The 13712-nt window shown below is 42.5% G+C and overlaps 1 protein-coding gene across 1 annotated transcript in view; it reads right to left on the reverse strand.

Moving 5' to 3' along the window:
* adam19a (ADAM metallopeptidase domain 19a) overlaps positions 1–13471 on the reverse strand; it is a 170533-nt gene extending 157062 nt beyond the window's left edge. Inside the window, exon 1 of the mRNA XM_070993711.1 lies at positions 13263–13471. Coding sequence (XP_070849812.1) covers positions 13263–13392 — 130 coding nt within the window. The 5' untranslated portion in view covers positions 13393–13471. The remainder of the gene's footprint in view (positions 1–13262) is intronic.
* Positions 13472–13712: the final 241 nt, after the last annotated feature.

Genomic DNA, 13712 nt, shown 5'->3' on the forward strand with positions numbered 1-13712 from the left:
TTCCAGGCAATGCTTTTGATTCCGTCAGAAACGCCACAGCAGGTCTCAGAAGCGTCCCAGAATCTCCACTGAAAATGCATGCTAGTGTGTTTTTAACAGAAGCTGCGTCGAGCTGTACAGAACAGATCGAACCGGGCAGGAAGTCAGGCACAGGATTGTTCATCTTCAAGCTAAAACACCCAGAACAGAGTCCCGATCATATGTCAGCTACTATAGCTCAGAAAAACGTCAACATAATCAGCCACGCAAAACTGTCCACTATACAAAAGTGCATGACAGCAGCTAGTTTTAGGAAGCATGACATGGGCTGACAGAGCGCTGTGCTCTGACAGCCTCACAACACCAGATGTGACCAGGCACGGCTGGAGCGCGTGAAAGACTTCAACTTTTCTCTCACACTCAAAGTCAACAGGCACATCAGTTTGGCAGTGACACATCATTTCACAAAATTACACAAAGATATTCTTTTTAGATACTGCATCCGTCTCTAAGATGTGCCTGTACCGCAATTTCAATTGCGGCATTGAAAAATTACAACACACACACACATACAAAAAAAAAAAATCAAATAGCAGCATCTCTCAGCATTTTCCACATGGAACAAAAATGATTAAAGATACATTAATAAGTTGTTGCTGGTGTGCAGGCTTAAATAGAAGCAAATGGGTTCGGGTGTTTTGATACGTGTCAGAAAGCAACACTGTTTGTTTCTGATCCTTAGCAGTCACAGTAGGTAAATGTAAAAACTGCCCAGCGTACATACTGTATGTCAAACTCAAGGCCCAAATTATCTTTGGCCCGCATGATAATATCTAATTATTATTAGAGCTGGCCTGCCGGTATATTGCATGCATCACTAGCACTACAAGTCCCACAATGCACCGCCAGTGCATTGGCATGTCAATGTTGTTGTTTATAGATAAAAACGGTCTTAGTTCCAGGTTCAAGTATCTGGCAAACTAGTGCGCCTCAGAGAGCAGCACACTCAGGTTTAATATATGTTGAATTTTTGCACTCTTTGGACATTTTTGGTTTTTGTTTGAAGGAAATTATTTTTTGGCTGTTGTTGGCCTGTGGGAAAATGTTTTCATTTGAAATTACTGTGGAAAGCTGCAGATAAAGCCAGAAGAAATGAATGCATCTGAGTTTTCATTTATTTAATGATTAATGTTGTTTTATAGGCAGTAACTTATAGGCTGTGTTGGTTCCAGGTTCAGTATGTGCAATAAGGTCATTTCAATCAGTTTTCAATAAACACTGAACCAGTCCGACCCTCGACTTGGAACCATTTTTTTAATTTTGGCCCACTGTGTATTTGAGTTTGACACCCCTGGCCCAGAGGGTGGTTTCAAAGTACAGGTTGTTTTTTTCCTACAGGCTTTATCGAGCTGTAAACATCAAAGTGTTAGGAGATGTGTGTGGCAGTGCTGTGCAATTAGAAAGGGTAACATGTTAATCTACTGAGGTTTAATATCATCACCAAGGCACATGCCAAAGTACAGTCCTCTCAGTTCATTCTGTGGGGATTGGGGAGCAATCCTTTGTGTATCTATTCAAGTACTAATGTCCTTCATGCCTCACACACACACCTGTCACACTCATTTTTTTTATTCACTCTCTTTTCCTCTGTGAACCCTGAGGGAATCTCAGCCGACATCAAGAGAGAAAGCCAGAGGATCCACACTCACAGCCGGCGCTCACACACTCGCCCGCCGAGCTATCACTGCAGGGTGCTGGGGAAAAACAATGAGAGGCATGATCTATATCTGACAGCTACTCCAGTGGCTGAAAGACAGAGAGAATGGGGAAGAGGGGTGGGCAGAGAAAGAAGGAATAATACACAGCAAATACTTTATCTTCTTGAGAAATGACTGTATGGATTCACTTTGTAAAGTGGAGAGGAGAGGATTCTCTCGGGAGACAAAAACGGGAAGAGATAAAGTGGGTAATTTCAATGGAGGGGGGCAATCAGCAGCTTTATGCTATCGGATTCAAACCCACCTCTGTTTGGACTATTAGCATCTATCCTTGTGCTGTCACTGACAACAGGCACTGCCTATAATGACAGCTCTGGACTGTTTGCATTGCTGCTGTTCTCCTGGTTCATATCATGCACACCCAGTCCCACTGAAGTGTTGAATCCTTTCCTTTTCTTCTTTCCCCTGGGGGTTAATGCCCAGTGCGTAACCACAGAGAACTGAGATGGCACAGTGTATGCATTCTCCGCCATCCAGTGCCAGACACAATGTGAATGGATAATACTTATTCTTCCTTTTTTTGTTTTCTTGCTGTAACCCACTTTGGGGACTTTTTCTGAAACTGGGGATGATGGTGGAAAGTTTGTAGGACGGCAACAGACAAAGTTAGATGGAGAGACGGGAAGGGGTGTCAATTTCCCCCAAACTGAGATTGAACACTGAGAAACTTGATCAACTGTATTCCAAACTCGTGCAGTGCAAACCAGCGCTGAAGGTTGGCTGTGTTTGCCAGAGTGGCTGCTTCCTTTTCACTGGCCATTGAGGACACTTACTTCTAATACAGCGAGCAGCCTCATTAAAGAAAGATCCTGCACAAAGTAGGAACTCATTTTTGTGATCTCTGTCTTCTGAAGGGTGAGCCGAGGGGCTGGAGGAAAGACAACAGTCGCAGCAAGAGCCAATCATCGAACTCTCCTGTCGTATCCAATCAGCAACTGTCCAAGTCTTTCATAACTTTGTTGTGTAATACCCTGTATGTGTGTCTTTATTGTTGACGCTGGAAAGAGATATTTCTGAGTTTCCGTACTTTGCTTTTAGTGGATTCTGTTACCACTGACCAGAACCTTGCATTTGAATTATCATCGCGAATTATACATCATCATTGTGTATGAGTACTTAACTAAAAGGCAAGATATCTAAAAGTCATTAATATGATGATTCAGATAAAGAGCAGATATTGAAATGATTACAGGATTATTTGGCTTAACATCTGGATAAATGAGAACAATACTGAGCCTTTATTCAGGTACTGAATAATATTTATCTACATTCAGGCAAAATCTCAGTACTGCTGGATCTGTTGTCCACACTGAACTGTAGGTTCCAGCAAGGAGCCTTTGTTAGGTCTTCCCAAAAAGGCTCAACACAAAAGAAAAGTGAACGTATCTCAACAAGTTCTCAGGACTTTTTCTTCCAGAGTGAGACAGAATACAGTTTCAATGACTGCTGCTTGTCTATAAATCTGTCTGTTGCCGTGGACCAAAATACATCTCTCTGTTACCATGAACCACTCTTGACCTCCAAGGTCACCAGGTTGTCATCTATTGACTGCCCCCTTGAGTCCAAACCACTGCAAACATGGACAGGCAGCATCCGTTTCAGTAAGAGCAAGAATGCTTTTTAAAGCTGACAGAACACAGGAACGCTAAGTAAAGTCCCTGGGCCTTTAACAAACCCAAAAAATATGTCCGGACTAGACTAAAACTGGAGTGCGACACACACTGACATCTGCATCCCCCTTTCAGACACAACGCGACAACTGCACTCCAAAACCCATTGTTTCCAGTGGTTTGTACACGCCACAACAGCTTTTGTGGTGGCAATGAGAGACAAATGACACAGCTGGAAAGACAGAGGGAATGTTGATGAAGGAGATTTGATCCAACATTTAAACGTAGTTGAAATGCCTCAAGTTGGAATTCAGCACTCACCAACAAATGTTTTTTAGCTGAGTGAGACCAGAAAATGTTCGGTTTCAATAGATCGGTGATGCTGTTTTGTCCTCATTGTTCTCCGTAAAGTTTGTGTGAAGCGAATGCTGTGCCGAATTCGGTTTGTTTTCCCTGTAGGATTTAACGCTCAGCAATGAAACGATTCCAGCTGCACTCGAAAATAAACAAAGGTGATATTTATGCTTCGTCTGAGGTGTTCTCAAAAAGTTTCTTTCAGTTTTGCACAAGAAGAAACTTCAAGGACGAGGCCTCAGTAGTTGGTCAATGAGAAGTAACTGCAACTGTCTCTCATGCACTCAGACAGTCCCAAACAGAGCTAGCTGTGGACTTACACCTTTGCAGAATGAAAAAATAAGGACAGAAGAACACAGGGGTTTAAGACAGAGCAGGACTTTTAACAATGTCAATGTGTGAATGCAGTAAAATAACAACTGCAAAAGCTGCTTTGACCCAAATCAAAGGACAATGGGTTGATTTAAAAAACACGGGGCCATGTGGCAGATGCGAGCAGTAGGACCTGGCAGTGATGAACTAGCGCTCTCCACAGTGTTGGAGTGCCATGCCATTGCAACCCAATACCCCCATAAACAGCTTACTCTTATATTTCCTATATCCTAAATCCCAGCAGACTTCATCTCTTCCCCTCTTTATCGCTCTCTCCCTCCCAGTTCGAGTATTCCTGAGCTCGACCGAGTCTTAATGAGGCGCACAGTGAGGGTGCTTCCCTCCCTTCTCGCTCTCTCTTCCTAGTTTTTCCACAGAACAGAAGCAGAGGGACTTATCAGTCTGAGTGCTCTCCAAGGGGAAAGTAGTTGCCTATCTGATTGTTAGAGGCTCCCATCGCCTTTCCTCACACCTGGCAGAATGAGAGCCGCCGTTAGAATGTGTGAGACAGAATAATTACCAGATCCAATGACACGCCACAAATTATGCCTGCAATTCCTGAAAAGCTGTGGCTTTTACATATAAATAAGTGTGGGTTTTGCTCGTCTTCATCGCCAAGTGATTCAATATAGCAGCCATTCAAACGCGCTCTGAACACCTATTTCACACCAGTCGTTTTAGCGCGATTTCACTTTAATTTCCTGTCAACGACTGAAATAGCGAAAGCATTTGCAGGGTTTGTGGAGTTTTGCTATCATAAACTTTTAATGTAGGAAAATGTTCAATAATCATTTTTTACCTTCAGCAGATGGCAGTGGGCACACCTCAATTTGGAGTAAGGTGGTCGAAATTGGGCAAAAATTATGTTTGATTTCTTAAACCAGAGAGAAATGCTACTTGTATATCACTTCAACATAAACATATGATTTAAAAGATTTACACATCTACAAATTATGAAATAAACACATAAAAGAAAGTCCTCTATCATGTGATGAATTATTCATTCATATCATCTTGACCTACATTTCATTCTTAATCAACCTTGAAGATTTTAATGTCCTGGACAAACGAGACAAAGTCCGGTCAATATTATCTAACAATGGACCCCATTTTCCCATCTTTACTGTGTCCAAGTGACTAATGTAGACAACAATTTTTTAACCTTTTTTAGTAACAAGAGCGCTGCCCCCGTCAGCCAACTAACCTGTCAGCTGTAACCTGAATACTGCATGCTGCCATATAGACTTTAGATCAGTTAACATGCAGGCTGACATGCAGAAATACACTGCTAAAAGTAATGGTAGAAGAAAAAGTGTTTGATATTGATATTCTTTGAGCAAACATTTAGAGAAATGTATACTTGATAGTGATATAAAACTAAGCAGTATCAACGTTCTCCTTTATGTTATGCAATAATCTTAATAGTGTCTGACAGGTGCCCTCAGAGAAGAGGCAATTCAGCGATCTGTTGTGGAGGAGGGGCTCTTTCCTCAGTTCATCATAAAAGGGGTTACAAACTTCATATGTTGTAGAACTACATTACACTCTATCCTGGCATGGAGACTGATAGCATTAGACTGGAACGGGAAGCTCTCACAAACACAGTGCTCTCTGGCAGCCCCTCACCTACACACCGCAGACCTGCAAAGCATAAACATAACACTTGGAAAATGAATAATGACTAAAAAGAAGCCCACACAGCAGACCAGAGAGGACCCTGCACAGTATTTCTGTGGGCGTTACAAATAACAACCCCGCAATCCTGTTAGATTTCAAACAAAATATTCTTCAAGGGTGCAACCTCTCCGTCACGCCGGCCTGGTGTTTGCAGTTAGAAAATGAGGTGGTGGGAATAGGTGAGCTGGGCATTGTCGGGGAACGTGTCACGAATGAAAGTTCGCCTGTTTGGATGTCGAGCCACAACAGTTCTGCCGACTACTCAGCAGAAGAAACAGCCGACATTTTCAAGAGCTCTCAAATCATTGCTTACAGTTTCCTCTAGGCTCAGGGAACAGGCCTTGCATCGTGAAAGCATATGGCGCACAGACTCCGGGCAGGCTGCTCTCAGTGCCTGGTAAATGGGCCGTGTTGCAGGCAAAACTGCTGAGCACGGTTTATTTGAATCCCGGCAGAGCAAATGTGCATTAGGAGTTTTGAGGGCTTTTTTAACCTATTGATGACATGTCTGAAATTGAGAGTGTGAGAAAACTGACAAGGAGAGAAACCAGGGAGGGTGCAGGGCATGTTAATAACAAGAAGCTGCGTGGAGAGAGGTAACAATCCACTGAGCTGCAGAGTAAGAACTCACACAAACCTACATATTAACCCAACCTGTGACCACAGCTGGCATCATCTGGACCATGAGGCAGCACCATCGATCAGCCAACTCATCTAAAAGGTTATGACACTGGTTTATGATGTCACAACATCAGATTTGAGCTTTTAACTCCGTGATGCACTACAGTACATCACATCACATCACATCACATCACATCACATCACATCACGACAATCACAATGATAACGAACATTTGGTATCTTTTACTGATAACAGAATGAACCCTCCCTGAAGTTGTCAGGATGTCACTGGATTTGTAGGAATCTAAAATCCTTTCAAACACATCTGTGACTGGTTGAGAATGCCACTCAAATTGAACTCAACTGAAAGATGTCTACATTGCAAACTCCACCCACATATTCGTCTAACTGGGCCAATATAAACAAGTAAATGAAAACTCTCGTCAGTTCTGCTAAGGCACAACGCGGTATCCGCTGAGATGTACTGTACTATATTATATATAGCCCTTGAGGCTAGAAACAGTGTAAAACATCACAAAAGAGAAGGACAATCTGCGGGATAAGGAGTCAATGTGTGCTTGACCGAGACACAACATGCACAAAGAAGCGGTGCATTGACAAAAGAAATGGAGATAATATCAGTTTCAATTTTAAAATGCATTAGTTAAAGCCTATTAGTGGGGGGAACAAGACTGAACTGTGATGTTTTTAAGAGTCCTCAACTCAATTTTTCTCTCAGCTATCTGCATCAGGGATGCACTGATCCACTTTTTTCACCTCCAATACCGATATCTAAGGTTTAGTAATCAGCCGAATCAGTAATCCAGAAAAACAGCGCTGAATTACCTAACAAATGGTATGTCTCATTGTGTGGAAAAGACTGGGATCATTCTTTTGTGCATCAGACTTGACTTTAACATTTCTTTCTTTCCTGTTTTTCTTTTTGTTGCCTGCACACTATTAGGTTTAAATTTTTCACCTCTTTCCTTCATCTCCTTCAAAGTTAGCTGCGTCATACTGCCTCCATTTTGTTTATTCAGTTCTATGAACTCAGCGTGCTTCCTGCTGTGAAATCTCTGTAGGTGCTTGATTAAGTTGGTCGTGTTATAACTTGACATTTTACCACCGGCCCTTGGAACATTTACTGCGCAGGTATAGCAAGTAGCCATCGGGTTTGTAGGCTGAGATAGTTTAAAAAGTTCCATATAGCCGATCCTTTCACTCGCTGTATTTTGAAAACACTGCGCTCCACATTATGTGCGCTTCAGCACTGCATGTTGCTCGCACATGACCCCACTCACAGCGCCTATAGCATAGCGTTAGACTGAATAGATCAGCCCCTATGTATCGGTTCCATTGTCACCGATACCCAATCTAGAATTTTCTTTAATATCGGGACCGATACTGATTCCAACATCAGACCAGCGCATCCCTAATCTGCATGACTGGACTACTGATCAGTGCTGGTCAGTCTCTCATGCATGTATGTTTTTTTAATTTCGCTTTCTCTAGCCCAACAGCCATTAACCGGTAACACACCAGTTAATTCTGCATTGAGGAGCACACATTCATTCATTACCTGGAAGATTTCGATGTCCTGAACAAATGGGAAAAATATATTCTGTGTTTATGGACTCTATTTCACATGTTTTTGTATCTAACTAATGGGGACAACCATTTTTCAAATTGGTCCAGTATTGCCACTGACAGGCTCAGACTGTTATTCTATGTGTCTGACAATATTAGAGAACAGATCCCGAGATACCTTTCGTTAACGAGTAGCATCCTCTTTATTTAACCAGAGACAGCCACTGTATCACTTTCCCCAAAGCAACCAGACGCACCTCATTCAAACTTGACAAAAACAAACTAAAACTCACCAAAACCATCTTGGTTCATTCTTACACTGTTCCAACAATTACCACCAACTCTGGTTTGGTTAAAATAAACTCAATTATAATAAAAACTTAATCCACAGAATCGGGATAGGAGTGAGCGGGAGGGCAGACAAAAAAGCGTTTTTCAAAGCATTTTAGTCACATCAGCTCTTGATGCCAATTATTTATATGACCTAGTATTGCTAACTAGGCCTAAACTAACCACTGGTCCACCGCTGTGGTTGTTTCAGAGGCATGCTCATGTCACAAAGCAACAATGGGCATGCGTACAAATCTCCGTTCCAGTGGCCTAAAATGCTGTTGGTGCATAAACAAGAGGCCTAAATACAGAGGAAAACATCATGGAAGATATCCGTGTACATGCAGTCAAGGCCTGGACAGAAGAACACATCTGGAAGGTCAAAATCAAAATAGTGAGTTTGAAAAGCACTAAAATGCTCAACAGAGCTAAAGAGAACTGTAGAATCAGGTGATGCTTCTCTAAGGGTTTGTCTTAAATTATCTAAATTTTATTTTCAAAAGACAGTACAGCAGGAAGCAATGCACAGATGAATGGGCTGAAAACAACACACAGCCCCAATTTTCTATAAGACTGCTTTACAAACTTACGCCACCCAAAAAACTTTGCTACATAATCTACACATAGGCATTTTAAAATAAGATAACATGTAGTGAGCACAGCTTACTTCTCTAAGTTTACCTAGAAACCCTGTTTTTGGTGCTATAGTACTTTTTTCACAAACAAACATAATATTTGTCCAAGGTAAAACGTTGCTGTGGTCACCTCTAGCACATCTCATCTCAAGAAAGCAAATACTGTCCTTTAATATCAGTGAAGGTGTGAGATTCCTTCCTTTACAGCCCTTTATTTCTGCGCTCATCTCTTCTAGTCACGTCTTTCTCCCAAAGTGGACACAAATGACTTGGACAGACCACAATTACATCAAAATAATGAACACTGAGACATTTAAGAAGCGATTACAAGAAAACAATGTATGATATGTCAGAACAATGTCAATGTTCCATAATTCCCTCAGGCAGCAGGCTTAAAAATCTAAATATGGGACCATTTCTTATCTTAATACAGATAAACAAGGCAGGAGCTCCAGATAACAGGTCCTAAAAGCTCATTATCAGCCACAGCTGATGTCAGCTTCCATATATTATGACGCATGCTTCTTCGAGCTGCTGCTTGCCACAGTAAAGAATGAGAATGAGATGCGTGAGCATGGTTAGTCAAATCAAATATCATGATGCAGATAAAAATGTTTTCATCTTGGATTACCCGACTATGTGCCGTTAGTAAAGAAAAAAAAAAAAAAAAGGCTGTGCTCAGGGGAGCGTACAGAAAGCTGCACAGAAGGGGAATGATACTGAATAATCATTTTTTAATGGATGTGCATACTACATTCAGCACTGATGAGCTGAACACAAATGGGAAGCCTACCTTTCCCATTACAAGCATTAAGCTTGAGAATGCATACATTCAAGATTAAATTACCAAGATATGTGTGTATTAACGTATATTTGTACAAAAGGATGCACGATAAATACAGAAAACAGTACATCTACGGAGATGAATAATGGTACACAAATCACAAAATCCAGGTACAAGACAGCAGGCAGACAGTTAGAGAGTCGCTGCTGAAGAGCGTAAACAGAATATTTTCCTCAGGAGTTGGTGGAGACCAAAGCAGAGCTAAAAGGAGAGTGAATGTTGTTCTTACATTAATCACACAAGCACAACTCTAAACGAATGCTAACGATGTCTGCTGGACGTGTAACCACGCGACTGTTTGCTAGCTCAGTAATAAATCTGTGTTTTCAGGTTGTTCTGCTGCCCCCAAGTGGGCAAAAACATGAACTGCACCTCAAAATCATAATGTTGCCAGTTGTAGATGGTATTTCGTGGTCATTCAGAACTAAGTTAGCTTTGAGCGTTTTGATAGGCTACATCATTAACAACACGCCTCCTCTGCATGCAGTTCACCTGCTGTGCATTCTGGGTATTTATATTGTGCAGTTTTGTTTTTGTTAATAAAAAGATCTCATACTGAATTTGTCATTATCAACTCATATATCAACACTGGTATTGTCTAGTTATTAAATGTTGCTACGCTGCTGATGACTGAGTTGAGGAACCTTGACAGCGCCGTGTGCTTTTCACTGTGGCAGCTGATTCTCTGGACTTCAGATAATCACAGGCTGCGTTCAGAGATGGACTGTTGATGGCAGATGGATGATGTGATGGTTGATGGCTGTGGTTCTGCTGACTGCTGCGAATCAGCTCCCAGTTTTAATGGCACACAATCACTACTTTGCTGATGTCCACATTGTTTTTTTGGAGGGTACTTTAAAGCAGGCAGTTGGAACAGACCAACAGGCAGTTATCACTGTTCTAGTTAGTGTTTTTTGGCCAGTTATGATCTGCGGCCAATTAACTGGCGCAGTACGGGCTGGCACCGTGCTGCAGAAGAAAATGCTGATACAAGTAACAGATCAACAAAAAAAATGACACAATATGGTTAAAACATAACGGGAGGAGGGCGACAGACTGGTCGGGGAGCAGAGAGGAAAAGTGGCACAGTCCTCTTCTGTTGGACCGGCTGCCTGCTTCCAGCAACGGGAAACAAATGTGGGACATGTGGTGTTATATCAAACATAACAAGTAGCACAAATTAACTGCTTCCTCGCCACTAGCTGCTCATGGAGCTCCTCAACTCCAAAAACCTTTCAGTTCAACATCAGTTTTTGTTAAAGTGCCATTTTCTAAACCTACAGAGTTGATTTCTCTCATCAGAAATTCTCAGAAGTGACTTTTAGTGATGAGAGAGCGGCGCTTTGCATTGTGGGACAAGGCAGGCGCCTGCCATGATAAACATTTTTTCACAACACCTAAGCCAAACAGACAGAAAAGAAGTATACTGCTGTGTTTGGTGTGAAGCATGCACACACACGCACACACACACACACACACACACACACACACACACACACACACACACACACACACACACACACACACACACACACACACACACACAGAGTCATGCTGAAGAGGTCTCTGAGAGGGAAAAGCAGTCTGCTAGCAAGAGCTCATCACTTCAACACACTCTCAGAAGTGCGACCACACTGACAGATCATAACCTGTAAGCCAGCTGAAGACTTTGTGGCTGTAAGTGCTGATTCAAATATTCTGGAGGAAAAACATGAAAAATGTACGTCCATTTATGGTCAGGCGTTGTAAAGAGGCACTGCCCAGACTGACAGCGGACCCCTTCCCCCCGGTGTGATCGAGCTGCATATGGAGGCGTGTGTGTTACATCAAATTCACTGAACTGGCTTCATCCACGACATGATTAGACTGCTGCACAATTATCTGCCATTTGTTTCAATGATTTTTGAGAGGGTAGGTCATGAATTTTGCATCTCATCTGCTAGTTTGTCTACACTGACTGTAAGTTATTAAACTAACAGGGTAGAACTCAAAGGATCAACTCATCATACAGATATAAGACAGTGTGTGATGTAAGTCATATTACAAACAGTGGAGGAAGACCAATGCAACACTGCCACTAACTTCAGCCTCCAAACGCACGACAGCTGGCCTGACACTAAAGGCAGAAATCAGCTTGAATTCTCCCGCTGCACCCCGCAGCCAGTCCAGGTCTGAACACCAGAGATCACACCAAACCAGACTGTCTGCAGGGCTGCTGTTATCTGACAGTCGAGACGCCAAACACACACACGCTTCGCAAACTACATTAACTTGGAACATCTTTTTCAATGGAGGTATTGTTGGAGTCTAACTTCGCCCTGGCGTGGATCAGTCCACATGACTGGACGGGGTGGTGCATCCTCAGACCGGCTCCTATCACACGAGCTGACCTTTGTCCGGCTCAGAGCAGGAAGCTGCTGAACACGTTCATTTCATGTCATGCCCAACACACTGTGCCACCAGGACAGAGCCTTCACAGCCAGGATGGGACAGACAATTCAAGCAGGAGTGTCTGCTGTGGTTTCATTCATAGCCCATAAAGAGCAGGCTTTCTGTGACATGTGTGTGTGAGGTGTGTGCTGCTGTACCACTCTGCTGTTTCTTTAAACTGCCTTTTATGGACAACACACAGAGGACGGAGCTGAGTCTGTACTCCGACTGAACAAATCACATACATACACAAGTAACAAATGAGCTTAAATACATTTTACAACTTTGATCGTCCACGATACCAAAGTATAAAAACTGAAAAATGAGTCTTTTTTTAAAAGTGGTTCAGGGGAAGGCGCTCGCCTCGATGCGGGCTTGGATCAGACACACTCACCCGAAACAAGTTTGAAAACTCTTTGAATTGTAAGTTGCTCTGGATACATTGAAATATGAGCGTGTTAGAAAAAAGGTTAGTCCTTGTTTTTTGAATAACTAACGTCCTCCGTTAACTTCGGCATTAAGGCTGCTACTCAGTCAAATAAACTTTTCCAGTAGTTTGCTCTTATTCCCCCCGAAAGCCCGACACCTTTCAATCTGATGAGGGGGGAGCTGTAGGAGCACCCACCGACCCGGAGATATTCATGTTATCACAGGGTCATGGATGGATGGATGGATGGATGGATTCGTGTTTTGGATGTAGCTTATGACAAGACGAAAATTAAATCCGTGCTATTTACCATTTCATTTACATGTAGCGGGTGATGTGTGGCTTGCGCCTTGGCCCGATAAGAAACGCGGTATTAAATTGTCAGATTTTTAAATGGGTTTTGGTGTACGCAGCCTTCTTCTTCGTATGAGGGCAAATTACTCTAAGAAAAGTTTCAGCGCTGTCACACCAAACCTTTCCTGCTTCATCTGAAACCCGTGTTCCTGAAAGACACACTTTAAAGCTGTCATACGTGTTTAACTGCTGAGCTTCAACGCTTCAACACGCAACTGGTAGATGCTAAAAGAAGTTTTACAGCATGTCCGCTCTCTTCTTTACCTTGTTCTCCAGTGTTTCCGCTGGCTCGTTCCAGTGTGCCGTTCAGCAGCAGAAAAGAAAGAAAAACGAGCAAACGTCCACATTTTGCCGGTGATATTTGGGCATTTTTCTGCCTGTGTTTACTGTACATCCCTGTGGCCCTCGGTGCCGCCGACCGTCCTCCCTTTCCTCGCCGTTGTTCAACTCTGCCTCTCTTTCTGACTCCGCTGAGCATCAGACACAAGGCAGTAAAATACAGCACTTCCTGTGTGACTCATCAAAATAAAACCGCAATCTCAAGAAAAAAAACATCATAAAAGATTATTTCTTTATTTAGAAACCTCAGAATCAACCTTGAGCTGCTTACACATTGAGACCAATTTTAGTTGGCTGGCATAATTCCAAGAAAGTTGATGCAGAAGAGTGTGCTGTGGACATGAGCCTGTTGAGAGGCCATGGTGCTCTAGGAAC

The sequence above is a fragment of the Chaetodon trifascialis genome, chromosome 23 (assembly GCF_039877785.1).
Source record: "Chaetodon trifascialis isolate fChaTrf1 chromosome 23, fChaTrf1.hap1, whole genome shotgun sequence".
NCBI lineage: Eukaryota > Metazoa > Chordata > Actinopteri > Chaetodontiformes > Chaetodontidae > Chaetodon > Chaetodon trifascialis.